This window comes from Galeopterus variegatus, unplaced genomic scaffold (genome assembly GCF_000696425.1).
Source record: "Galeopterus variegatus unplaced genomic scaffold, G_variegatus-3.0.2 Scaffold495, whole genome shotgun sequence".
Lineage (NCBI taxonomy): Eukaryota > Metazoa > Chordata > Mammalia > Dermoptera > Cynocephalidae > Galeopterus > Galeopterus variegatus.
Genome location: NW_007726606.1, coordinates 22259 through 48357, shown reverse-complemented (window position 1 = coordinate 48357; position 26099 = coordinate 22259). Strand labels below are relative to the sequence as shown.

General features: G+C 43.1%; 1 protein-coding gene across 1 annotated transcript in view; it reads right to left on the bottom strand.

Moving 5' to 3' along the window:
• Window positions 1-8659, bottom strand: part of WWOX (WW domain containing oxidoreductase) — a 327478-nt gene extending 318819 nt beyond the window's left edge. Inside the window, exons 1-3 of the mRNA XM_008569425.1 lie at window positions 8434-8659; window positions 2827-2891; window positions 1828-1885 (exon numbers count right to left, since the gene is read on the bottom strand). Of these exons, the coding sequence (XP_008567647.1) occupies window positions 1828-1885; window positions 2827-2891; window positions 8434-8540 (230 nt within the window). The 5' untranslated portion in view covers window positions 8541-8659. The remainder of the gene's footprint in view (window positions 1-1827; window positions 1886-2826; window positions 2892-8433) is intronic.
• Window positions 8660-26099: the final 17440 nt, after the last annotated feature.

Genomic DNA, 26099 nt, shown 5'->3' with positions numbered 1-26099 from the left:
GTTACCGGTCAGTAAAAAAGACAAAAAGAAAAAAAAAAGATCCCCTTACCGGTCATCTTTTTTTTAAAAAAAGAATGTATATTTCTAATAAATTCCAAAGTGATGCTGATGCTGCTGGCCCAGGAACCACACCTGGGAACCACTGCTCCAGGTTGATTAAAAATACATCCATTTCAGGGGAATAACTTTCTAAGCATGCATGCAAAGGAGAAAACTGATTTGACTACCCCCAAATTTAAGAAATTCTATGGTTGATTTCTTAAAAATAATTTAAAAAGAAAAAGAAAAACTTGGAAAAAACATTTGCAACATATAGCTGAAGGGTTTATATCCTAAATTTATTCAGCAAAAAAAACTTTTACAAATCAAGGGGGAAAAAGCCATTTACAAATAGGCAACAACAAACATACATCTATCCAACTTGCCCGTCTTCCCTTCCTGGGACTGCCCACAGTAGCTAAGAAACTCCTCTCAAGCAAGCCTTGGCCCATTTGCTCCTAGAGTGCACCAAGAGTCAGGAAGTTTGTTCAAAAGCCTTGCAAGCCATTTGAACTTGTTACTAAAACTATATCATTTACTGAACTGTTATTATGTAAACTGATAACATGTGAGGTGAAAATAAAGTATCACTATCTATGAAAACTTGGCCAAACGCTTTGGAGAGCTTCAAAGACAAGTAGCTAAAAAAAAAAAAAAGGTTTTGGTACAATAAAGTATAGCAAATATGCTAGAAAAATACAATAAAATGAGAAAGATACAGTACTCAGATTCTTTGAAAATGTAAGTTTTGCTGAACCTTAAAGAAAGTGAAAGTAGAAACTGGAAATTCAATGCTACAGGTGTGCTTAAGGAAGAAAAGACCACACCAAAATTCAAGTAGCAGACTCACATTCAAAGACCTGGCCCAGCCCTGAAAGCTTGGCATATGTGAACCAAATGTTAAAAGAAAATGTTTACGTTAGATACATAGCTATTTTTTTTTTAAAAAAAAGGTCCTGCTTAAATCACCTTCTATTAAACAACGAATCCTAATCCCATTTGATTAAAATGATTTAAATGTTGATAGTCGTGAAACATTCATTCCCCTCTTAACTACAGTGGTCCAGAGTGCAGGCTCTGGAGTAGCTGCTGGGTTCAAATCCTGGCTCTGCCACTTACTTGCCGTGGGATCCTTAACAAGTCACTTACTGACGTGGTCTGCATGACCAGAGGTAAGCCCAGGATAGGAACAGTTCTACCCGAGGGCACTGGGGTGACTGAATGACCTAAGACTACAGACATAAGCTAATTAGAATCACGGTTGGCTCATGCTATATGGTTACTACTGCTGTTTGTTACTGGAATTTACTCTAAAGACAGAATCAGAGAGGTAAAAAAGTTTTACAGATAAGGATACTAAAAACATTATTTGTAAGTATTGATTCCCAATAACAGAAATTAAACAACATAAATGCTCAACAGGCAATTTGATGAATTACAGTATATCTGCATAAAATAATACTCTAGAGCCATTAAATATCATCTTGAAAAATAGGTAAGGATATAAGAAAATGTTCACAATGTATTATGTGCAAAAAGCAGGTTACTAAACAGCTCACACATTTCCCTACTATTTTTTTAAAACACGTGCATAAAAAATAGACTGGAAGAAAACATCCAAAAATTGTTAAACACCGTTATTCCTGCTGCTCAGATTACAGGTCTATACTACGGTACTTCTTATTTTTCTGCAGTTAATGTGTACTACCATAAAAAAATTTTACCATAAAAAAATAATTCCTCTTAAGAAATGAAATGGCAAAGAATAGTTTCTATGTAGACACTTACTCAACGAAAAACACCTGTCCATTCCCATCGGTTTCTTGTTCCCATCCGTATGGCAAATCTGAAACATAGGAAAGACAGGTCTTTGTGTGGTGGGGTGAACTAAAGCTCCATCCTCCAGGCAGAAAGGAGGGGCACCATGTCCTCCCAGCCCGTCCCCTAAGCCTATCCCTCCTAACCAACAACTGTCGCTTCAAGTTGCTTTGGTCACATGTTCCAACAGTAGCAGTTGCAGAAAGCCCATTACCCCAACTGAACTCCACCTTTCTACCTCTTACTTTAAAGAAAACCCTATGTCATTCTTGGTCATTTTTAAATGCTCAATTCAGCTCCTATTATTGCCATGACCTTACTGTTTGCTTCAATCAATGTGAATTCTCCTTGAATGAGCTTACAGAAATATCTCTGTATGTACAGTGGCACCCAGCATCACCTGCATGCTAATCTGTGCTGCCCCCTATGATAGTACTGAGTAGTTCCCTCTTTCTTCGTGTGTACATGCTGTCTCTTCAACTAGACCCAAAATTTCTTAAAGGCGGGGAGCTTCTTATACTTCTATTCTGTGGACAGCACACTTGCTCAAACAACTCATGACACTATGCTCATGACAGATGCTCATGACACTCGAAGTCATGGCATCTTTACGGAATTTCACAAAATGCTGATGTATTTAATCCCATGGTATAAACCAAGAGCAATTTTACAAACAGTGCAACTATAGGAAAACGTAATAAATTGTGAGGCAAAGGCTCTAATTATTCTAACACTTCTTTGTTTAAGACCAGTAAGAAATCATCCTCACTCCATCCAAGGACTCATCACCTCCTTCTGCCAAATCACATAAAGTCCTCAGAGTAAGAGTCCAATTCCTTGATAGCTCTCTACCAGAAAGCCTTCTCAGAATGACACTATGACCTATCACCTCTCTGCCTGTGACATTTGTCCTATCTAATTAATGCTTCAAATACAAGATTCTTTGCCTTATGACAACAACATACAAACCTCCTGCTACTCGTTTTCTTTTTCCAGTTTTCGGATGTTCCCATTGAGTCTTCTCCTCGGTGTGACTGTTTAAAAAAACCCACAGTACAGTAATAAGTAAAAGTTCACACTTCTAAAAAGTAATCAATTGTGTTCAATTTCTTCTCTCTCAGATAATACCCTCTCTCAAGAGTCGTAAAAACAGATATTCAGAGAAGAAATATGCAAAACACACATTTTACTGTTTGCATCAAGTCAAATTCCTCAGATTGAAAGGAAAAGCAATCTTGTGGAAATTTCCTAAAAACGTGCCTCTGTAAGAAGAGGAAAAGGACTGGGACCCCAGCTGTGGGGTCAACTTTAGCAAGCTCACACAATCACTCAAAATATCTTGACCTTTCGTCAATTTATTCAAGCTGTTCACCTCCATTTCCTCATCTGCAAAATGGAAATAATCCTGGTACTGGTACTCATCTCAGGGGACTGCCATGAGGATACTGTATATAAAGGGTTTTGCATAGTACCTGACATATAAAAAGCCCTCGAAAATGCTAGCTATTATCTTGAACACATCAGTTACACAAACTAGTCTGATTTCTGTGCCAAACTTACCATTTTATCACAGGACACCAAAGTTATAATAAAAATAGTGGGCTAATAACTAGAAACACCTGCCACCAAGGTAAGCTGGATTTCCTAAAGTTCACATACTCATGCCAAAATAGAAAACAGTATTATTTAATCACTGATATCTAGACGATTAAATTTGAATACTCCCTATCAATTATTTTAAAGAAAATAAATATAGAGAGCATAAATCTTCCATAAAATTTCAAAAGCCACAAGCAAGGTCTTTTCACGAACTGCTAGCTTCTGGTCTGTTTTTTACAAACTTTTGGCAGCAGAGTCTCCATCACTGTGCAGGGACATCAGATCAGTAGACAGAATACCTGAGTCCCCTGTACCAGTGGCATTCAGCCAGCAAGTCTCCCTGGCACTATACCCACCTCACAGAGTTGCTGGCAAGCTGAGACCCACGATACCTGTGATAGTGCTTGGAGAATGATTAAATCATTGTACATGTGTACAGTATCAGCAGTAAAGACAAACTCCTACTTTGTACATCAACCACCACCTAATCCTACTTGCGAAAAGGGAGGCTCTGACTCACTGGTAAGGACGACGCGGGAACAGCAGCATGCCCACACCTGCTCATCCCTGCATGCTGCCAGGAGCAGCGGCCACGGGACCCGAACACCCGTCACAGGGCACGCCTCCCCGCACTTACTCTGCCGGCCTCATGCTTCCTTAAGGAAGGTAATACACCCAGCTCATCTCCCTCAGCCTGGCATTAAAATTAGCCTTCATCCCACGGGCACCCCTCAAATGAGTGTGGAGCCTGGCTCCAAAAGAATCTGCCCTCAAGAGCCCACAAAGTAGCTGCTAGGAGTGGCATGCTGACCTTAAAAAGGGCATCCCGGGCCTGCTCAGGCAGGACCTGGGCCTGGCTGGCCCCCAGCAGGTGCACATGTGAAAGTGTGGGGAATGCACTCGTGCTTTCCAGCAGCACTAGCAATGCGCTCAGAACGTCTTATCTATCCTGAAAGATTCCGCAAAATAAAACAAGCTTCATCACCCCACATTCTTGACTCTGACGACAAATGCCTAAGCCAGGGTTTCTTACGCTGAGTGAGGCTGACACTGTTGTCAGACATCGCCAAACACCCCTACAGGACACAATCGTCCCCAGGGGAGAACCCTGGGCCTAACTGAAGTGCAGAGAGTGGTATTTAGTAGTGGAGACCCTGGAGCCGGATTGCCCAAGTTTTCTGGTTCCCCCACTCACCAGCTATGTGCCCTTGGAGAAGCTGTTCAACCTCCCTGTGCCTCAGTTTCCTCATTTATAAAATGGGGAGATAATAATAGCACCTACTTCTTGGGGTTAGAGAAGACTGAATGAATTATGTGAAAAACTACAAGCAGTCTTCAAAAAGTTGACGGAAAGACTCATTATCTTTTAATTCTATTTTTCTGTGATCTTTTCAAAGTATCCTCGTAAGACTGTGCCTTTAAAAAGAAGTATTACTTTAAATACTTAAACATAGAATTAATTAAAAGATGTTCTTTTTTATTGTAACCTTAAATGACTTTTTAATGAAGAGAAAATTACAACACATGTCCCCAGTGTTATCTTATTCTCCCTTAAATAGAAGCCCTCTTATTTTTTCTTTGAATAAGCTTTTTGTCACTTAAAGAGATAATTAACAGTGATCTAAACTTAAACCAAAGGGATCAAAATGAAATTTATACCACATTACATGAATACTACTTCCAAGTATACTCTTCCAAGGTCTTGGAGTTTTTCTTAAAGCACTGTTTAAGTTAGCATGGAGATCTAGTGCCGACTGTTAGAAGAGGAAACTGTCCCCTGACAGGGCAAGGCCACCATCCCTCTGGTTGCCAAGAGGCCTGGGTTTCAGAGGAAAAGGGCCCCCAGGGGAGGAAGACCCAGGATGGCCCTAGTGGCTGCAGGGACAGCTCCTGACACTAAGACAACTCCCCCCTCAGCTCCCATGATGGGGCTGCTCTGGGACTGTTGTGGGGGGATGCGGGGGAGAGACCTGCCTGTTCTCTCTGTCCTTGGTGACAGAACGTCCCAGAGCACCCCCTACAACCTCTCCCTGGGAGCCCAGCATGATGGGTTTTGGAGCCACATGACATGAGAGCATTTGAGGTCTATGAGTGCACCGTGGGACACAAGGGAAAGTGTGAGAGTCCACAGCACCCACACAGCAGAATAGGGGTAAAGCTACAAAAGGGGGGTTCCACAAGACCCTGAGGTCTGAACCACCGTGGGACACAAGGGAAAGTGTGAGAGTCCACAGCACCCACACAGCAGAATAGGGGTAAGGCTACAAAAGGGGGGTTCCACAAGACCCTGAGGTCTGAACGAGAGCTACAGCTTCTGTCCTTGGCTGTGGCCCTCCTGCAGTGGGAGGAAAACCATTTGGAAAAAGGGACATCTCGAAGGGCAGTCCCCTGAGAGCCCATGTTGCTCCCAGAGTCAGGAGAGATCAAGAGGAGCTGCTGGCATCAGGGTTAAGGCTCAGTAAGAGGTATCCTGCAGTCCCAAGAGCCAAAGAACAGAGGGCCAGCAGGGCTGGACAGAGTCCAGCTGGGAGTCGGCCAAGCCCTGTCACTGCAGTCGGTGTAATCAGTGGGACCAGACAAGCCAGTTTGAAACCTAAAGCACTAGTGGGGCGGGGAGGGGGAGGGATAAAGGAAGGGCTTTTGGAAACCACACATGCACCACTGAGTCCCCTAGGCCACCCAGGAAGGAAGCAGATGGGGAAGGCCAAGCAACACAAAGTCAGGGGCAGGGGCGAACAGCAGGAGGAGTAGGAGCAAGGGAGCCCGCAGGGCAAACCTGAAGGGAAGCAGGGAGCCTTGGGGGCAAGTGGCCAAATGAGCAAAAGCCCCAAAGAGCAGTAACGGGAGGGCACAGAAAGCCAGGAAGCAGGTCGTATGTGTGGGGGTATATTCCCAAGCCTGGTAAACCACCTGCCCACAGAGGCCTACAGGTAACCTTCGCTGAATGAATTAATGTACCCATTCCACATGTACTTATTTTTACAGCTCCTGGGTGCTAAACCCTGGAGATAAAGAGGCAAACAAGAGGTCCCTGCCTCATGAAGTTTACGATCTGGGGAGGGAGACAGTCAGCAAGCACAGCAGCATATTATAACCACAGATAACACTGAGCAGCAAGGAGATAAACAAGATGATGGGTACAGGGGTCTGGGGCACCCGTAGTCAGGGAAGGTCTCCTGGGCAGCAACACCCCAGCTCAGCTCTCAGGGATGAAAAGGGGCCCTTCACGCACAGATCCCCAGGCGGAAGGAACATCAAATGCCTGTTCAGGAGCTTGCCTGGACCCCTGCTGCAGTCTAATGGCTTCTCGCTGCTGGAATTGTCCCTTTAATTCTCCAGAGCCGAAATCCTTTCTACAGACACAAACCTAATGCCACTCCCTGGCTCCAAACCTTCAGAAGACCCCTGGGCCTGCCAACAGAGCACAAGCTCCTCCATAAACTGGGCCCTTCCTCCTCCGCCTCAATCCTCACATTCCTGCACTACCACACATATCACAGGGCCTGGGACTTGCCATAACTAGGGTCTCTACTCTCACTGCTCCTCTGCCAGGGCCACCCTCCTGCCCCCTTGACCGCCTACTTCCACTCCTGCCCTAAGACACAGCTCAGGTGCCAACTCTCCCAGTCCACCTACCTAAGGCGCCCCCCCAACCCCCAGCCCCAGCTACCCACACACCTCTGCTAGACATGCTGCTGCTCAGTTCTCACACTGCACTGGGGTAATCTTACTACATGTACTCTGCCCTGTAAGATTGCACGCTCATTATGGATGACACTCGGGCCTTATTTATCTTGGTATAACCAATTCCTAGCAAAGGGCATTGCACACAAGATCTCTGTGTAAAGATCGTGAATAAATAAGCTCACCAAGATTTTGGCTTTTTTGTTTTGTTTTTCTGTTTTCCTTTCTACCTGGCCCCCAAAGACAGCAATGGTTTACGGCACTGGGAACGTTAGAACCACCTGGGAAGATTTTACAACCTACCAATAGGGGAAAGGGAGGGCCCAAACCAATCAGATCAGAATCTCTGAAAGTGGGAAATCAGGAAAAGATAGTTTTTAAAGTTTTCCAGGTACTGAAAATCACTGATTTACATGCATGTTACTATAAGCCAGGTTATAATCCACTTCACCTGGAAAGCTCAAAAAATACAGATTCCCCAAGGTAGGAGTCTGGTGCAGTAGGTCCTCTTTGGAGACCCAAAATCTGTACTTAGGACACTCCACAGGTGATTCTAATAACAGACTTAAGAAGCACTGTGACAGCTGCAGAGACAGCGGAAATGACTGACAATTATCGCTCACAGAGTATTTATTAAACCCTGAGCTAAATGCTTTATGCACAGTGCCTCAACTAACCCTCTTATCAACCCATTTTACAGATGAGAAAACCGAGGCCAAGTGTTCTTTCAATGGCCCAAGGTCACAGAATGATGGAGGAAGGCTCTGCAAGGGTTTCCAAAACTTGCCCGGGAAAACACAGTGAAACTATCTAGGCCATTTGTTAAAAATATATTCTCCTAGGCCTCCAACCCAACCCCCTGAGGCGGGAGCTGACTATCTGCATTTCCTTCAATTTCTTTATCTTTGTGGGGTAAGCCCGGTTTGCCATTACTCAACCGTGCAGCGCTGCCTCCTGAACAGCAGAGGGCGCTCCTGGACGCTGCCAGGTGACCCCGCTTGGCCCAGGGCCCACGAAGGGGGCCGGGCCGCTCCAAGGAGGGAAGGAGAGGGGGGTGGGGGGGAAACCCTCGAACGTTCCACCTGAAGCTCCTTAACAATCACGTCCACTTCGCACCGCCCTTGCCAAGCAGGAGCGCGGGGTCCGCGCCCAAGGCCTACCGCATGCCCCCTCCCCGCAAAGGTGGCGCTCGAGGCAGCGCAGGGTCCCAGGCACGTGAGGCCGTCAGGGTTCCAGGTGTGTCCCCGTCCAGGTGAGTCCTAGGCCCGGCAGCCCCCCGTGCGGCCCCCTTACTTAGCGTAGTAAACCCAGCCGTCCTTGGTGGTTCTCTCCTCCCAGCCCGGGGGCAGTTCGTCCTCGCTGTCCGTGTCGTCCAGGCCCGCGTAGCGCAGGGCTGCCATGGTGGACAGAGGAGGCGCTCGGTCGTTGGGTCACCCGCTCGCCGGCTACAGGGTCTCCTCGCCCGCTTCAACCGAGTGCCGCGCGCCTCCGGGCCCGACCACTCGCGCCTGCGCACTGCGCCCGGCTTGAGCAGCTCGGCCGACTCCGTAACTGAAATTCAGTCTCCGGAGTTTTGCAGCTGCCAGCGTAAAAGGGGCGGATACTGAAGAGAACGACGCCAGGGAAGCTGCCCTGCCACTCGGTTGTAAGTAAAAGCTGGAGAACATTGTTCTCTGGACATGGAGCCAGGCTTCGTCACGTGCGCATCCAGTCACGGTTCGGGACTCCGCCCGTTGCTGGGCGACCCGTAATCACTTCCGCGTTGCTCTGACCAATCCGGCAGGAGCCCCAGCAATTAGGCATCCTGGGAAATGTAGTCCGAAATTCAACCGAACTAGAAAGTGAGGCCCGAGGAAGGATCGAGTAGGTTGTGCCCTGGGCTCCCTCCTCTCCTTGTGTTAGGGCCTTTGCTTAAACATGTTTCAGGGCTTGTCATCAACCCGGCTGATTGACAAACTTTGTTGTGCATATAAACACAACATTACGTGTTGCTTTGTGTTGCTTTGCCCCCCACGGATTTGTCACCCCACTTCCCCTGGGTGACAGAGATGAAAGGATTACTCAAAGCCCATCTCTACTGAGCAGTGAGAGGCCCCGAAGTGGTTAATCTCCCGCAGGAACCCTCAAGAGAGAAGGATCCCTTCCTTGGGAAATAAATGCCAAATTGGAGTTCTCTTCCTGCATTTATTTTCCAGACCAGGAAGTTACAGGAAGAGAACAAAGGTGGGGTTATAGTTTAACAGTATAGGCTGGTATATACTTTCAGTGAAACAAGCCAGATGACATTCCAATAAGGCGGTTAAGGGGTCCTAACAACAACTGATCTTAGCAAACATTCCTTCCTATAGCAATTCTCAGTATCTTTACATAACAACCAGTAACTAGTCTGTCTCTGAGCCAGCAACCTGCTGTGCCACAATCCTTATCTTGCAACAGAGACTTATACCCTGAGGGAAATTTCCAGTTCTCCGCAAGGTCAATATTTGAAACTGCAAGGCTTTGGAAAACCAGGCCCTGCGAAGTACATATGCTTTATAGTATATTCCACATCTCCCCCGTTTTATTTATTTAAAAGGAAGAGCAAAAGCTATAGATCAGGTTGGAATAGTTAAGACAAAAAGCATTTTGTTAAAGCAAAGTTAGTATCAATTAGCATGGCAAGTCCTTTTAATTTACTTCAGGTGAGGACTGATGATGTCATCGTCTCAGGGTGACTGCAGCGGCATCACTCCAAGTGCTGTGAATTGGGTGTAATTCGCAATTGTTGAAACTCCAGGAAAGGGATTCTGCTCCATGTAATAGTTGATTCTGAGTTCAGGGAATTTGTTAATGTTAATACTGTCCATTACATTACTGTTTCCAAAGCATCTAGTCTGTTGTAAAATTCTTGATCAATTACAAGCCTTTTGCTTAAGAATAGGATGTCTCATCCAAGTTACAAACACCCAGAGAACTGCTTTGGTAGAGAAGGCGTTATTTCCCCCTTTATGATCAAGGCATTCCTCATAAAAGCATTGATGATCAATATCTAGATTGAAAAGGTCTTACTTTGCATTGCATAAATCTCTCGGTGTTGGGAAGGCTCTTTCCCAGGTGGTGATTGAAAGAAGTATCTCAGCTCACTTTCTTTCAGTGATCTGACCCACGTTGTTGGGAAGACTGTTTCCCAGGTTGTGTTTTGTCCCATGTCAGGGGGAAAGCTGAACAGCAGGGTGAAGTAGCACCAGGCCAAATTTACGGCAACATAAAAAAGGGGTCAGCAACATGGAAATGAGACATGCTATCTTATATCCAAGGTTTTAAATTATATCCTGTTATAAAGAGAGAGTTAATTTTCATTGAGCTTATAAAAATAGCCATATTGCCATAATAATCATAAGAATACTTAAAGTTATTAAATTTTGGGGGGATGAAATAAGGAGAAAACAAATGCTTTTATCTTTGTTTTAAATGACATTTTACCAAACTGTTGTTAGTTATAGATAGCTGAAGAGAGAGAGAGGTTTTTTTTTTTGTTTGTTTGTTTTTACATTTGGAAAAACATTAAGAGAACCAGCAGTGTTTTAAAATAAGGAAATTGTAAAAACCCATAAATTTTAAAAATTAATTTACCAATTAACTTTTGTTGTTTTGACCTTTGCGAACAATTTCATAAACCCATCAGTTTCTTCATTAGAATTTTGGAACTTCAGTTTAAAGCTATGAACTCAAAGTTAGTCAGAAACTGTACCTCAGAGTTTTTTCATGAAATATTTGAAGATATAACATTTTAAAATTATAATTAAACCAAGATTATGACCGGTAGCATTTATATAAAGACACAGATATTTAAGAACCTTACAAGATTTTGGAACACATATGCTTAACACCTTCAGTACTGACAATGCTTTCCCATATAGTCTAATTTATTAAATAAGCCAATTAGTTTTGATACATCTTTTATATATCCTTTGAGAAATCCAGGGCCCTTGGAATTCCTCAAAGTTATTTTAAAGTTTCAGAATTTAGTGTTGGAAAGCTGTGTTAAATAACAAAAAGGCTTAAAACATTTAGTTGAATAAAATCACAAATTATTACAAAAAGTAAAACCAAAGTGACAGAGGGCTTCAAAGGCAGAGAGCACAAGAACTTATCATGAAATAAGTTTTTTAAACCAGTTATCTGAGGGACAAAGAAAACCTTTTACAATTTTGTAATAAGAGCAGTTAAGTGGAAAGACCTTTAGTAATCCTGTTTGATTAGTAAACCCAGGCAACAATGTGTGTTGATAAGAACATTTTTATACATTCAGGTTAGTAAATAGGCATCCATTTATCAGAACAAATTACATAAAGCCCAGTTTTAGTTCTAGCTATATTTACCAAATACATATTTATGGTTTCCCAGCCAAAAACTTGGTGTATTAGACTTATACCCTTATCAGTTAATGTTAACTAGGGCCTATGTGATATTTGCCATAGGTTTCTTTTCACTAGCCATTTCAGGTCCCAGGTTTCCATGTGGCATTTGGAGCCAAGTGGAATCCAGAGAGGCAGAGGGCAGTATTCACTATCTATATCTAAAAGATATTGCTTCTCCCAGCATGGCCAGGAGGTAGAGCTGAGATAACAAAGAGACATATTGACCTAGAGACAAATTTAGGTAAAAGGTTTGAATCAAATTTTGAAAATATATTTATCAAAACTTTAGAAGATTTAAGTCACGTGAACTTGAAAAGTATACTTATTTACCTAATGAGCTTGCATTCATTATAAGCCAATTTGGTACCTTGCACATAAAACAATTACACAAACAGACATGAACATAGAGACATAACATACAGCTTACACACGCATATATGCAGACATAAACAACAAGAACAAGCAAGGATCTTATAGGTTTTGTTCAAGATGTAAAAAAAAAAAAAAGCTCACTAGTAAAAAGTCAGGTTTAGATTGTGTTTTTTCAAAAAGACATTGGTGAGGCTTCACCTTGCCTTAAAGAAAGCAAGATAACAAATCTACATTGTAAAGCAAAGTATACAAGCCTTTTCAAGAAGAGGCAGAGAAGATTTTCTTCCTTTAAGAAGATAGCATGGAGTTTTACCATAGAATTTTGTGAAGAAATACATAGATGAGACTAGAAGAGAATTTAGAAGTCTGTTTAAGATAACCACGTGGATGCCAGAAAATTTGAGACCATCTAGTTAAACAGGCAGATCTTAGTCTAGCTTTTGTTTCTCAAACGGTTTACTGAGCTCAAGAGCTGAGCCACCAATCAGAGATGAAACCATTTGACTCTTGAGGTTTTTAGGAGAAGAGCAGGAGACCCAAAAGGGGTCTGGTTGGCGCCATGGTTGCTTTTCTTCATAAAACTCCAGAGTCTTCAGAGAAAAAGAGTAGCACATGCAGTTAAGAAAAGAACCACCGCTTTTAAGAGAGTAGAGAAGCACTGTGCAGATAAGAAAGAAAAACATGCTCAAATAATACCAACACTGTAAAGAAATATTAACTTCTTTTACTTTAGATTGTCCAATTTAAAGTTCTCTCAGTCACTGAAAAAGATTAAGTTTTATCCTTTTTTGGTGACATAAATATGTCTTAGTTTTTGTTAAGGTCTTGGATAGGTCTCAGAGTGACTCAACATAGATTCCTAGCTGCTAGGTGGGAAGCCTTAATGAGACCCATTGCATAATTAACCAGTGATCAATTTGTTCCCACATTTTTATGTTAAGGCTCCCTTCCTTGAGGTATCAAGGACATGGTTGTTTAATATCCACTAACAGTTCTACAAGCTGCCATTCACTTACTTACAACCTGCTGCTTTAAGGAGACATTAGAGTTGTATGTTCAGTCTCTCCTTTTGTTAGCAAATTATCCATATTTTAAAAGTAAAGAAAATGAAAAAATATCTCCGGGGTTGAAAAGGCCTAACTTTGACCTGCCACAGGCATGCAGTCACTAATGGAAAGCCACCTGTGATTCTCTTACCAAGATGCGTTTCGTCTCCCTTATTAGGGACTCGCTTATTAGGGATGAATCGTCGGACGTCCTATTCCTCTCTAATGCTTGACACATCAGTCCCCCATCCGTGGAGAACATCCTCACACGGAGCACCAATTACATAACGTGGAAAACTAAAAAATGTTAATTCCTGCACCTCCTGGGTTACTAATCTTGGAGAAAATTCTTCCACTCACAGCATGGTTCTGTTGATCATGGCAACTAACATTGATGGAGAGCTTAACGTGGGGCCCTGGCCAAAAATGCATTGATTATCTCTCTCATGTACCTGAAGCTTTTGTGATGCGGGCACAACTCAAAAAGGGTAGCACGGTTAGAAGAAAGCAGAGCCCAGGAATTCCTGGCATTTGAGACCCCATTTATTTGTTTACCAATTTACTCCCGAGTAAACTGACAGAGCACAATATCTTATGCTTCTATCACTAGCACTTAATAAAATGCCTAGAACTACAAGTTTATTAAACGAATGAATGCATGTGATTCCTTAGATTTTGCCCTCTATGAATCAACCTAATTTTTAAAATTCCACATTTACAAAGTAGACTCTCTCAAGTCCTCTTGGAGCACCAACAAGCATCTTATAAAAAGTTCTGTGTCGGGCTATGTGCGGGACAAATGATGACAATCTTTTCTAACTCCAATCTAGAGAATCTCCACATGTCCTCCCAGCAGGTGATACTGCTTCACATTGACTGCATATCTTGGGTTGGGTAATACCTGTGGGTCATGTTTAGCATGTCCCCACAACACAGGGTTTGTTGGGAGTGAGCAGCCCCACTCTCCTCTTTGTGTGGCCGTGCTTATGTGACAGTTGCCTCGTAATCTGCTTGTGCCAGAAACCGCTTGCTCCTGGCTATGCAAGTTAATTTGCAAGTGACCTTTTATCCTTCTCCAGAAACTGTTTAACCATAAACATTCTGGGCAGCAACCTTTACTTTGAATGTCCTGTCTTTGTTTCTCCTCAAGATGTTATCATATCTTATTCCAGACCCTTTGCAGCATGCCTGCTTTTTCCCTATATAAGCTGTAACTTTCAAACCAATAAACGAGACTTGATCAGAATACTGTCTTGTCTCCATTTCTCACGTCTCTTGCTTCCATCCCATTCCCACTCCCCCCTCCAGGGTCTGCATTGAATATCCCGCGGGTCGGGACAAGGGTTTACTGTCTGTATCCACAGCCAGAATGCTCCAAGCATTGTTTGCAGGTGTAACCCATAAAGTACATCTACACCCAAGATGTATTCAGCTACTGGGGATACATACACAGTATATACATGAGGGGGCAATTGTCTATGCCCAGGGGCAAAGACACAGCTTTGACTTTCATAGTATGTCCTCCATAGCCATTAACAATTCACTGTGGCCCCTGAAAACTGATCTTGGTTGCCATGTATTAGGCTATATTCTGTGCCAGTATCCACCAATGCTAACACATGCTGGACATTTGTCTCTGGCCAGTGTATTGCTAGTTCAGTGTGAGACCTCCAGTCCTTGTCTGCTGCCAGAAAGCAAGCACCTTGGGCTGCTCCCTAGCCAAAGGAGAACAGTCCTATATCCAAAACCTGAAGCATATATTCAACATGGCCTTTCCTAAGGAGTTTTCCAGAACATTTCACTCTGGAACTTGCTTCCCAGCCCTATGTTACAGGGACTTCTACTGACCGTGATTTCTCTAGGTCTAAGAGAATGTAAGCTCCCATCAAACAAATTACATACATTAAGGGGCAGTGGTGGGGAGGAGCAGTGTTGCTTTTTGTCTTTAAGCCCTGAAATTGATTATTGCTTTAGGATTCTTAGTCTTTACAAGAGAGACTCGCTTTCCTGAACTTGCCCAACTAAAATGTAACTTAATGAAAGCAACTTTTAGTTTTAATAGGCCTGCTTTCCTATCTTGAATCCATCATAACATGACGTTTTTCAAATTTTCATGTATTTAAATCTGCCATTAATCTGCTGCTCCTCTGCTTGCCTCAATTTAGCTCCTTTCCCCTCTCGCCTAAGCCCATTTATTCCTTTGATATGAATAGGAACTTAGGTCACAAAGTCCCTTGAGTATGGAGAGGAAAATAAATGAGGTCAAACTGATTAGCCTCAGTTTCTCTGTTCCTTATCTGTGATCTCTGCTCAGCTTCTCAAGTACTGACTGCTTAGATTTACCTTGGGTTGCTCTGGCCAGACCCTCTACTGGCACCTGTTACCTGTCACTTAGCATCAAGCCACAGATAATGATATCATATAGTCCCCCTGGTAGAATGTAAACTTCTGGGTCAGTGCTCTGCTGCTTCTACCAATTTAACAATTCCCTACAAGGTTTCTCCTACCATTGACACCAGAGTTTTTCAACTTCAGCACTATTGACACTTGAGTTCACATAAAATTTTTTATTGTGCATTGCAGGATGTTTGGCACCATCCCTGGCCTCTACCCACTAGATGCCAGTAACATCTCCCTCTCCCAGTTTAACAACCAAAAACGTCTCCAGAAGTTGCCAATTTTGGCCCTAGTTGAGAACCGCTGATCTACACTGACAGTAAGTCAGGAAATTACTAACTTGTGTATCAAGTGAGTTATGCTGAGATTGATTTAAGGCATTGAAGAGCTCATTTCTGTCCAGAGATTCACAGGGTGGTACTCAGATCCCGCTGGCTGCAACACAGGCTCTGATTGCCAAGTTGTGTAGCATTGTCTGGGTGCACCCACCTCTCAGATTCCTAGCCCATCTGTAAGTCAGAGATACGGGCTGGCAGATATCTGGCAGGTTGTCTGGTCCAGACACCAGTAATGGTCCCAAATGGTTATCATGATCTCATCTTATTTTCCCCCTTCCTACATCTTATTTGTTGGGCTGTATTAGAAGAAAAAAGAAGTAACACATATGGGCATTTGAGGGCTTTTGAGGGTTAGCATGCCAGATTTTAGGATTTATAGTCTTTGGCTTCACTAAAACATACTGTTTTAGTCAAGCTCATTTGATTACAACCAACAGAGACTTATTCAATGGCAAGAGTTTATAGTCAGAGTGCACGTGAACTGAACTCGAATGTTATTTGGAATAAAACGCAGAAGCCCAAGGACAGGCCCATTTTTTTTCCTTATGGTTTCATGGTCTCTTGCATTATCCGACCCCTTTCCCCAATGCATGGGCTACATTTTCTGCTCAGGCTACATTTTCTGTTCTCTCCTTACTGGCTTCCTCTGTTTGCTCATAGTTTCTGGCCCGTTGGACTTCAGCTAGCACGTGGCTTTGACTTTGCTCTAATAAGGATCTGTCATCAGGCAAACACTATTTAACTCGATTAGTCAGATCATAATGGGTTTGAGGAGCCACAAGCTTACAGATGAACCAAGATCCTCAAAATATAACGCTGAGAAAACCTCAAGAATGGTTTGTTTTTGTAACAACAGAATCACATTGATTATTAGTGAGGAGTTAAAAAAAAAAATCCATGTGTGGTTACACAGCTGCACACCAGATGGCCCTATTTGCCCACAGTTTTAGAGACTAAAGCCCAGCTCCTAACAAGGATTTCCAACAGAATCACATTGATTATTAGTGAGGAGTTAAAAAAAAAAATCCATGTGTGGTTACACAACTGCACACCAGATGGCCCTATTTGCCCACAGTTTTAGAGACTAAAGCCCAGCTCCTAACAAAGATTTTTTTTTTTTTTTTTTAATTTTGTCCTAACAAGGATTTCTGCATTAGAACTTTCTTTTCTTTTTCACTGATTACTAATGCAATAACTGACTACTTATGATCATAAGACTGGCTTTTGCTGAACACAATTTGGCATTACTCAAAAGAAATATAAGCAGTGGGCACAAGTTTATTGTAACATTCTTAGAGCCACATTTCTTTGGTTTAATTTCATTACCATAAGGATGGTCATTTCTCTCCCCCTCCACCCTCACACACACAGACACCCCAACATCTCTGCAAACCTGATGTACCTTAAATCACCTCTCCTTGGGAAATTAAGCCTGATGTTTTGGTGGCAAACTGAATATACTAATGAGATCTGGAAGCTTCCTGACCCTTCCAATAAGCTTCTCATAGGGAGGAAACCACTAAGGGAGAATATTGACCGGGATTCTTAGGGGAAACTCTTCCTAGTCAGTATAGCCTCATTTAGGAAGATGTGTTTGTACTTCACTTACTCATTCAAACACACAAGTGAAAAAAATTATGCTATGTCTCTGAGAAAGGAAAAAAACAGAGAGAGACACCCTAAATCCAGACATCAGTCAGTTAGGATAAGATCAACAGACACCCAAAAATCTATGGCTTGAGGGTTCTAAGAGAACTTCAAACCAAGACCAGCAGACATGCAGAAACGCAGGAGAGTTTCAGTGTTTGGGTTTCCTGTAATTTATCTTTGAAACCCAACTAATGTTGCTCACAAGCTGCATGACAGTGGCCGAGTCCCTTATTAACTTCCCTTAGTTTCATTGTCCAAAGAATGAAAATAATAGTGGTGTTTAAATCACGGTGGTCTTGAAAGATTAAGTGAGTCAACATGTGTCATTAATGGATCTGTTAGATCTAATCAGGAAAATAAGCCAGTATTTCAACATTTGGAATTTAATAGAGGGAGTTCATTACACAGGATATGGAAGGTCCAAGAAGACAAATTCAGGCTGATGTCACAAGTGAGGGATGAGCAAGAGCAGGGAAGCCAGTTCCAGCACTCAGGCTGGAGGGATGTGGGAGGAGCTATCACAGCAGGAGTGGGCTGCTGTTGCAAAAATAGAATAGTTAGGTCAGGGCCCTCGCCTCGGGTCCAGTTGGGTGTGGTTCAGCATCCTTTGTAAGCCAACAGTGCATGTGTGGAGTTAGTGTGCATGTGCGCCAATGTATCTTTTTAGTTTTGTTGCTATTCTTTAGAGAGAGAGCAAACGGGGGGAGAGAGAGAGGAGCTTTAGTGAAGCAGGTGGGTGGGCATCTGCCTTGGGCGTCCGCCCGGAATAGCCATGCTTTCCAACCTATGGCTCCAAGAACCTTTTGGCCGGTTACCTAGCTCATAGACCTGCATGTAAGGGGTCTGGTGACCCAGCCTGGCATGTGTGGGGTCCAGAGACCCAGCCTGGTGTATGAAGGGTTTGTGACCCAGTCTGTGAATGGGCTTGAGGGGTCTGAGAGGTCCAGACCCAGCCCTAGCTCAACAATCTGCCCAGTCGGTGCAGGATTATGGACAGGTAAAAGAGCAGCAACAACTAGCGTGGTCATGTAGCTAGACAATTGGAGCTGTGGGGATTCCAGGCCTTAGCCTAGCCAGACAGCTGCTCTGCAGGGACTGGACCCTGGAGAAAGAACTATCACTGCAGGGAAGCCCCTACAGAATCAGGGGAGAATCACCTGCCTTCCTTTTTCCCTCCTCCAGTCTCATGGGATGAGCCTACCTGGAAGCCAGAGAGTTTGGGCACCTAGGGAGCATAATTTGCAGGAAAAAGGCAGGGAATAATCTGAAGGCAACAGACGGGACACTCCAGGTGTTGGCAATAGCTGCTGGAACCCAGGATGTGGTGATGAGGGGAAGTAGCAGGATTGTTCTGAGCATCTTAGGTAGGACAATCATATAATTTCATATTTCAAACTGAGACACTTTGGAGAAAGGGTACTATTAAGAATTACTCTGGGGCACTCTGGGAGGTGTGGTCATGCTCTTTTTTGGCCTTCTTAAGGATTTGGTCTTGAGACTCAGAACAAAGGAAGCCAAGGGAGTCATTTAAGCAGGGGAATGACACAATCAAATTTGCATTTTTAAGCCCTCCACACACCGGGTGGAGAATGGATTGAGAGGTAATGAGTTAACTCAAGCCACTCAACTAACTGTAGTTTAATTTAGGTGCTAGAGTGGAGAGAGGGCTGTTGGGGCAGAGGAGGAGAAGAGGACTTAGTTGGAGAGGTGGTGACCTAAGGTGCCAATGGAGGTCACAGTTAAAATAATTAGGTCAGAACTTTGCAAATGTCTAATTCCTGAGACCTCTTTAGCAATTGCGCCAGGCTTCCTCCTCTTCCCTCCACACCTCCAACCTGCCCCTGAGGTCAGGCCCTACTCAGACCAGGCGGAGTTGCATGGAGTCTAAGAGGAAGGTCAGGACAAAGAGCTTGACCAACCCCCTCCCCCAATGGCAAGAAAACCTGTATTGATTTGAAGGCATTCTTGGTTTGGGCTGACAGCAGACACCAAAATCATTAGTTCCTGCTCTGCGAAGGTGTTCTCCCCCCATGACCCTCTCAGCCACAGGATGAGACCCACTGCCTTAGTCTCTCCACTTTTCTTTTCATGGGATATGCTCCTCCTTTCACCCCAGCTCAGCAGGGCTGCATGTGGAATCCAGTGCATTAGTTTCCTCTGGGCCTTCTCTTTCCTCCACCTTCCAGCCCCTGTCCCACTTCCAGGCTCTCTCCCTCCCCTTCATTTTCTTCCACCCCATGACTAAGCAAACTTCCCACATGTTCCCTCCTTCAAAGAAGTGGGGCCTGCACCACCCAGGAGGGACTTGACACCCAGGTGCCTATCTTGTGACAGCATAAAGTGGACCTGCTGTGGGACTGCGGGTTCGCCTGCTCATTTGTACCACTCATTCATTTGTTCTGTTGGTCTCTGAACACACACTAAAATCAACCTTGAGAGCAATGTTCTTTACACAGGTGACAGTGTGGGGTGACAGGGAAGGGGTGAAGTGCTCCCTGCCCACAGGGAGACAAGTATGTGAGTAGTTCAAATTTATAAGGCAGAAAGGAAAAAGGCTTAAATGGAGGAGAAGTCAATACACAGGAAGGACTGCTTTCCTTTTTGTGATTTTGATTGAAGCAATTGTAGAACAGGAAGGAGCCTTGAGCTGAATCTCAAAGTGGAGAAGTGAGGGCCGGCCCATGGCTCACTCGGTAGAGTGCAGTGTTAATAACACCAAGGCCCCGGGTTCGGATCCCACATAGGGATGGCCGGTTGCTCACTGGGTGAGCGTGGTGCTGACAACACCGAGTCAAGGGTTAAGATCCCCTTACCGGTCATCTTTAAAAAAAAAAACAAAGTGGAGAAGTGAAAGACAACACCTGTGGGGCCTTGGGAAAATAAGTTATGTTTTCTGAGGCTGGGAAGTCCAAAGTCCATCTGGTGGTGGCAACAGTGACCCCGGGGTCTCACATTGCAAGATGGTGGAAGCAGAGAGAGCAGAGCAGACAGACTCTCCTCTTCCTTTAAAGCCCTCAGAACCATGCCCCTGATCACCATTTTTAATCCATTCTCTACTGTACGGTCCCATAATCCAATCACTTCTTCAAGGCTCCACCTTTCAGTTACCATAATAGGATTTCCCACCCTCCTAATAGTCACAGTGGGGGCTAAGTTTCTAATACATAAAACTTGGGGAACACAATTCAAGCTTCAATGAGTTTTGGGGGACATAATTCAATCCACTACAGGGAGATTGTCCTGGATTTTCCAAGTGGGCCTAATGTAATCACAGGAGTCCTTAAAAGTGGAAAAGGAAGGCAGAAGAGGAGGTCAAAGTGACATGACGTGAGAAAAACTTAACCCACCGTTGCTGGCTTTGAAGACAGAGGAAGGGGGGCCTTGAGCCAGGGAATGTGAGCAGCCTCTAGAAGGTAGAAAAGGCAAAGAGACAGATTCTCCTCTAGAGCCTCCAGAAAGGTATGTAACCCTGCCAACTCCTTGATTTTAGCCCAGTGTGGGGCTTCTGACCTACGGACTATAAGATGATGTGTGTGGCTTAAACCACACACTTTGTGGTAATTTGTGATAGTAGCAATGAATACATGTATTTATAAAGAGCTGGGGTTTTATTATTTAACAAACATGTAGCACACACTATAATATTAACTCACTTAATCCTTACAACAACCCTATGAGGTAGGCACCATTATTATCAACCCAATTATTATAGATGAGGAAACTGAGGCACAAGGAATTTAAGTAACTTGCTGATAGAGTTTGGACATGTTGCCCTCCCAGAACTTATGTGGAAATCTGATCCCCAGTGTGGCAGTGTTGGGAGCTGTTTGACTCATGGAGGAAGATCCCTCATGAAAGGATTAATGCTCTCCGGGGGGTGGGGACAGGTAGTGAGTTCTCGCTCTGTTAGTTCCTGAGACAGCTGGTCATTAAAAAGACCCTGGCACCTCCTCTCTCTCTTTTGCTTCCTCTCGCCATGTGATCTGCTTGTACCCGCCGGCTGCCTCTCGGTTTCTGCCATGAGTAGAAGCAGCCTGAGGCCTGTGCCAGATGCAGCTGTCCCAGAATCATAAGCCAAATAAGCCTCTGTTCTTTATAAATTACCCAGTCTCAGATATTCTGTTATAGCAACACAAAACAGACTAATACACTTGCCTAAGGTCACTTGGCAAGCAAGAGCCAGCAGTAGCTGGGATTAGAATCCAAACAAGGGCACTGGCCCAAAACTCATCCTTTTGACCAAGTGCCCCATGTGCTTCTTCCCCAGGACAGTGGGTCCCCAGCACTGGTCCTATGATGGGTGCCAAGGGGCTTACATTACTACATGGGAAAGTGAGAAAAACAAGATAAAAGAAGTGAATTTTTTTGAAGTACTGTCATTTTATTTTCTAGATTACATCTGTCCTACGTTGATTGATTGCTGATGATTTATTTTTTCCCTTTTCTCCAACATGTTTATTATGAAAGTTTCCAGATTCCCAGAAAAGTTGACAGAAGAGTACAATGAATGTCCAAATACCCCCATCCCCCACAGCTAGACACAGCAGTTGTTCAGCCTCTGCACTTTTTGCCTTAAAGAGCCCATTCCCTGTGTGGGATCAGCTACTCGAGTATGAGCTGCTGACATCCTGGCAGCAGAATGAGATTGAGATACAATTTGAATCATAAAATTCACCACCCTTTAGAAGAGTACAATTCAGTGGTAGTTAGTGTATCTACAGTGTTCAATAATCATCACCACTATCTAATTTTAGAATATTTTCATGACCCTAAAAAGAAACCTATTAGCAGTCACTTCTCATTCATTCCTGCCAGCCCCTGGCAACCACTAATCTACTTTCTGTCTCTGTGAATTTGCTTATTCTGGGCATTTCCTATAAATAAAGTTATGCAATAAGTAATTCTTTGTGTCTGGCTTTCACTCAGCATAGTGTTTTTGAGGTTCCTCCATGTTGTAGCATGTGTCAGTACTTCATTGCTTTTTGACTGAATAATATTCCATTATATGGATATGCCACATTTAATTTATCCATTCACCAGCTGATGGACATTTAGGTTGTTTTTACTTTTTGGCTATTGTGAGTAATGCTGCTATAAACATCCATGCTCAAGTTTTTGTGCGGACATATGTTTTTATTTCTCATGGGCTTATATCTAGGAGTGGAATTACTAGGTCATATGATAACTCTATGTTTAACCATTTGTAGAATGTTTTTTATAGCTTTTTCCCCAGAACCAAAAGCCATTCGAGGTCCATGCATTGCACTTGGTTGCTGGTCTCTTTGGTCTCATTTAATCTGGAACAGTGCCCCCACCTCTTTTTCCCCATGACATTGACATTTGAAGAATCCAGATCTTGCTATCTTATAGAGTGCCCCCTTTTCTAGATTCTTCTGATTGCTTCCTCATGATGGTACTTAAATTGTTCCTCTATCCCTATATCTCCTGTGACCTAGAAGTGAGACCAGAAGCTTTATTAGATCCATGGCTTTAAAAACAATGCACATGGTACTAAAGATGTACAGATAACAATAAAAACAAACAACAAATCCAAGCTTTTCTCTGTTGTGTGCAATCTAGAAGACTGCAAACCACTAAACCACTAGGTAATTTGTAAATCTTGTGGCTTTGGTAGACTATGAAATGGACTCCCCGAGGCATGAGAAGAAGAGTGTGATTTTGTTTTATAGTGATAGTCCTCAGGAATTAGTAATAATGCACATTTTCTCCTGGGTCACAGGTAGGCACTCTCCCCTGGTAAGTGTATTCCTTGCAGTGACTTCTGGATATTAGGCTTCTAAGTTTGTAAACTTCATTTGTTTAACTTATATTTCAAGGCCTGAAGCTTCAATGTAGCTCTAGCGTGTAATCGCTAACTTGCCAGCATTCACAAAATTGTATTTCAGCCAGACTTCATTCCTGGCTACTTTATGCCCTGCAGGGAGAAAAATCACTCCCCAGTGGGGGCAGTTGTATCACTCCCAGTCACTCAAAAATTGCTGTAAAGAGTCCATTCTGTTTAAAGTCTTCCACCACCTGTTTAGAGTGTCTTTTTTTGGCAGCCAAAGCTTTGAAGACGTTGCTCTGATCCACGGCTGTCACAATCTTGCAAATAAATTCCTCTAAAGACTACAGGCCCTGAAGCCCAAGATTCACCCCAGATCCTGCCAGGCAAGAACATGTAAATGTACCAGAAAGGGGGGCAGGAGGGAAAAAAGAAAAGAAATGATGACTGCAAAGCACTTAACACATAACACTAGGCACAATGAGCTCTCAACAAATGTTAGTTGTCATCATTGCTGTTACTGGTGGTTAGCACTGACTGGAAGAATCTTAAAATTCAAAATGAAGCACAGCTCTGATTTTCCATCTGACTTTAAAGCATGTACATAATTATACAGAGCTTTTCATAAGTGTTGTCACATACACCATCATGACAAGTACATAGAGGTGGGTGTCGTCAGCCTTACTGTATAGAAGAGATAACTGAGGCTCTGTTAAGCAAATACAGTAAAGACTCAGCCAATGACAGAGCAGAAACTCAGTTACAGTTCTCTCAGTTCTAAAGTCCGCACTGTATTTTTCATCACCTCACTATACACTGCTTCCATGTTTTGCATAAATCTGATCTCGTCAACCAAATGAATTGTCTTTTATTTGCACATGTAGAATCTTCAACCAGATTTGTGGCAAATTCCTTTCGAACATAAAGAATAACACTCTCCCTGTTTATTTCTAGCCTTGCCTCTTACCCTCATCAGTGGCTTCTTCATAAAGCCTTGTCTTAGTTGGCACCTTGATCAGATTGAGTTATCTATAAAGTGCAAAGCTAAATGGCCACTCCCTTACATGAAAATGTTTTCCTGAAGATATAAAATAAACTGGTAATAGCTGTGATGGCTTTTGTATTGGAGAACATTCCAGAATAGCAGCAGCAAATAATGAAAGGAAGACTTTGACTATATACACTTTGAATTTTGCAATTTTTACATGAACTATGTATTCTAAAAGAAAGAATTTTTAACTAAATGCATAAATATAAACAAAACATTTTCTTCACTCCCCTGTGCCAGGCCTTTACTTCCACAGTGATATCAAATTCAAGCTCTTTAGCCTAATCTGCAAACTTGTCCTTCTTTATGTTTATAGTGTCATCTACCTCCTTTCCCTTCTTGTACTCGAGGCTCTTAGTAAAATACAAATATACGTATACCGTAGTCTGCTTCTGCCTGTAATGCTCTTTCTTCCTCTCTTTAACCAGATAATTCCTACTCATCCCTCTACACTATGTGTGTGTGTGTGTGTGTGTGTGTGTGCATCCATTACAGACCTATTTGGAAGTCTGGTAACATCTATGGTTCCTTTCTCAGAATAATTTCTTTAAGTGCATTAAATAAAATACATAGAATTACAAAGACAAATACATTGAAATACAATTATTAAAAATGTTAAAAACAAAATTGTAATATAACAATGTCTTTATTTCATTAATCATGCATTAAATTTCAAGATCTGGTGTCAGGTCTAACAATCATAATTTTTATTAGCATAAACAATATTTCATGATATCTGCAACAACAGTAATATAAGAAAGTATCTGTGGTCTCTGAAGGTAGCAAAGTCACAGGTATTACTGATAATACTGATGCTGGTTCCCTATGTTTACGATTGTAGAAAATGCTAAATTTCATTATAGGTTTGTGAAAGTCAAGATATTATCCCGCCACTCAAGTTCACAGACCCCTTGAATTATGTCCATGGATCTCAGATTATGAATCCTTGTTTCTGACTTAACCGTTGCAGATGTCACCTCCTCTAGAAAGTCTTCCTTGAACTCCCAGACAGAGCCAGTTGACCTCTGTGGTAGCCAGCCTCCAAGCTGGCCCCAGTGATTCCTGCCACCTGGTGTTCTTGCTCTTACGTAGCCACTTCCACCATAAAGAGGGCTGACCTGTGTAATGAATAGTATATTGTGGAAATGACAGAATGTGACTTGCAAGGCTACATCACAAAAGACATGTGGCTTCTACCTTGCTCTCTCAGATCACTTCTCTGAGGAAATCAGCTGCCATGTCATGAGGACCCTCAAGCAGCAGGTCTACAGGACAAGGAACTGCGATCCCCTGCCTGTAGCCACATCACCTTGGTAGCCATGAGCAAGCCATCTTAGATCCTCCAGCCCTGATCAAAACTTCAGGGGCCCGCAGTCTTGGCCGACACGTTGACTGCAACTTCATGAGAGACCATGAGCCAGAATCATCCTGCTGAGCCACTCCTGAATTCCTGACCCTGAGAAATGGTGTGAGATAATCACTATTAATTGTTGTTTAAGTTTGAGGGTAATTTGTTACACAGGGATCTCTAATTACAATAACTAATACACCCTCCTTTTGTCTTTGCCTTGGTAATGTCCCATGCTTCCCTTCAGCACAGCATTTAGTATGGAACAGTGCAATTGTCTGGGCACATCTCTTCGTCTCCCCCTTGTCTGCAAGAACCATGAGATTAAGGACTGGATTAACTCCACTCATCCTGGAGTCCTTAACTTGAGCCTGAATGCCAGCATAAACCTTTTCCCACTGTAGGCATGATTGCAAGTTTATGAAACATCAGAGAATTGCAGCCACAGTTTCCCCCTTCCATATCTCAACACTGGCTGCTTTCTGGACTCATAATAAGGCCTCATTCAACGATTACTGCTATTGTTGATTATTAATACAGTCATTGTATGTTTCCTGCACTTCAGTTTTTTAATC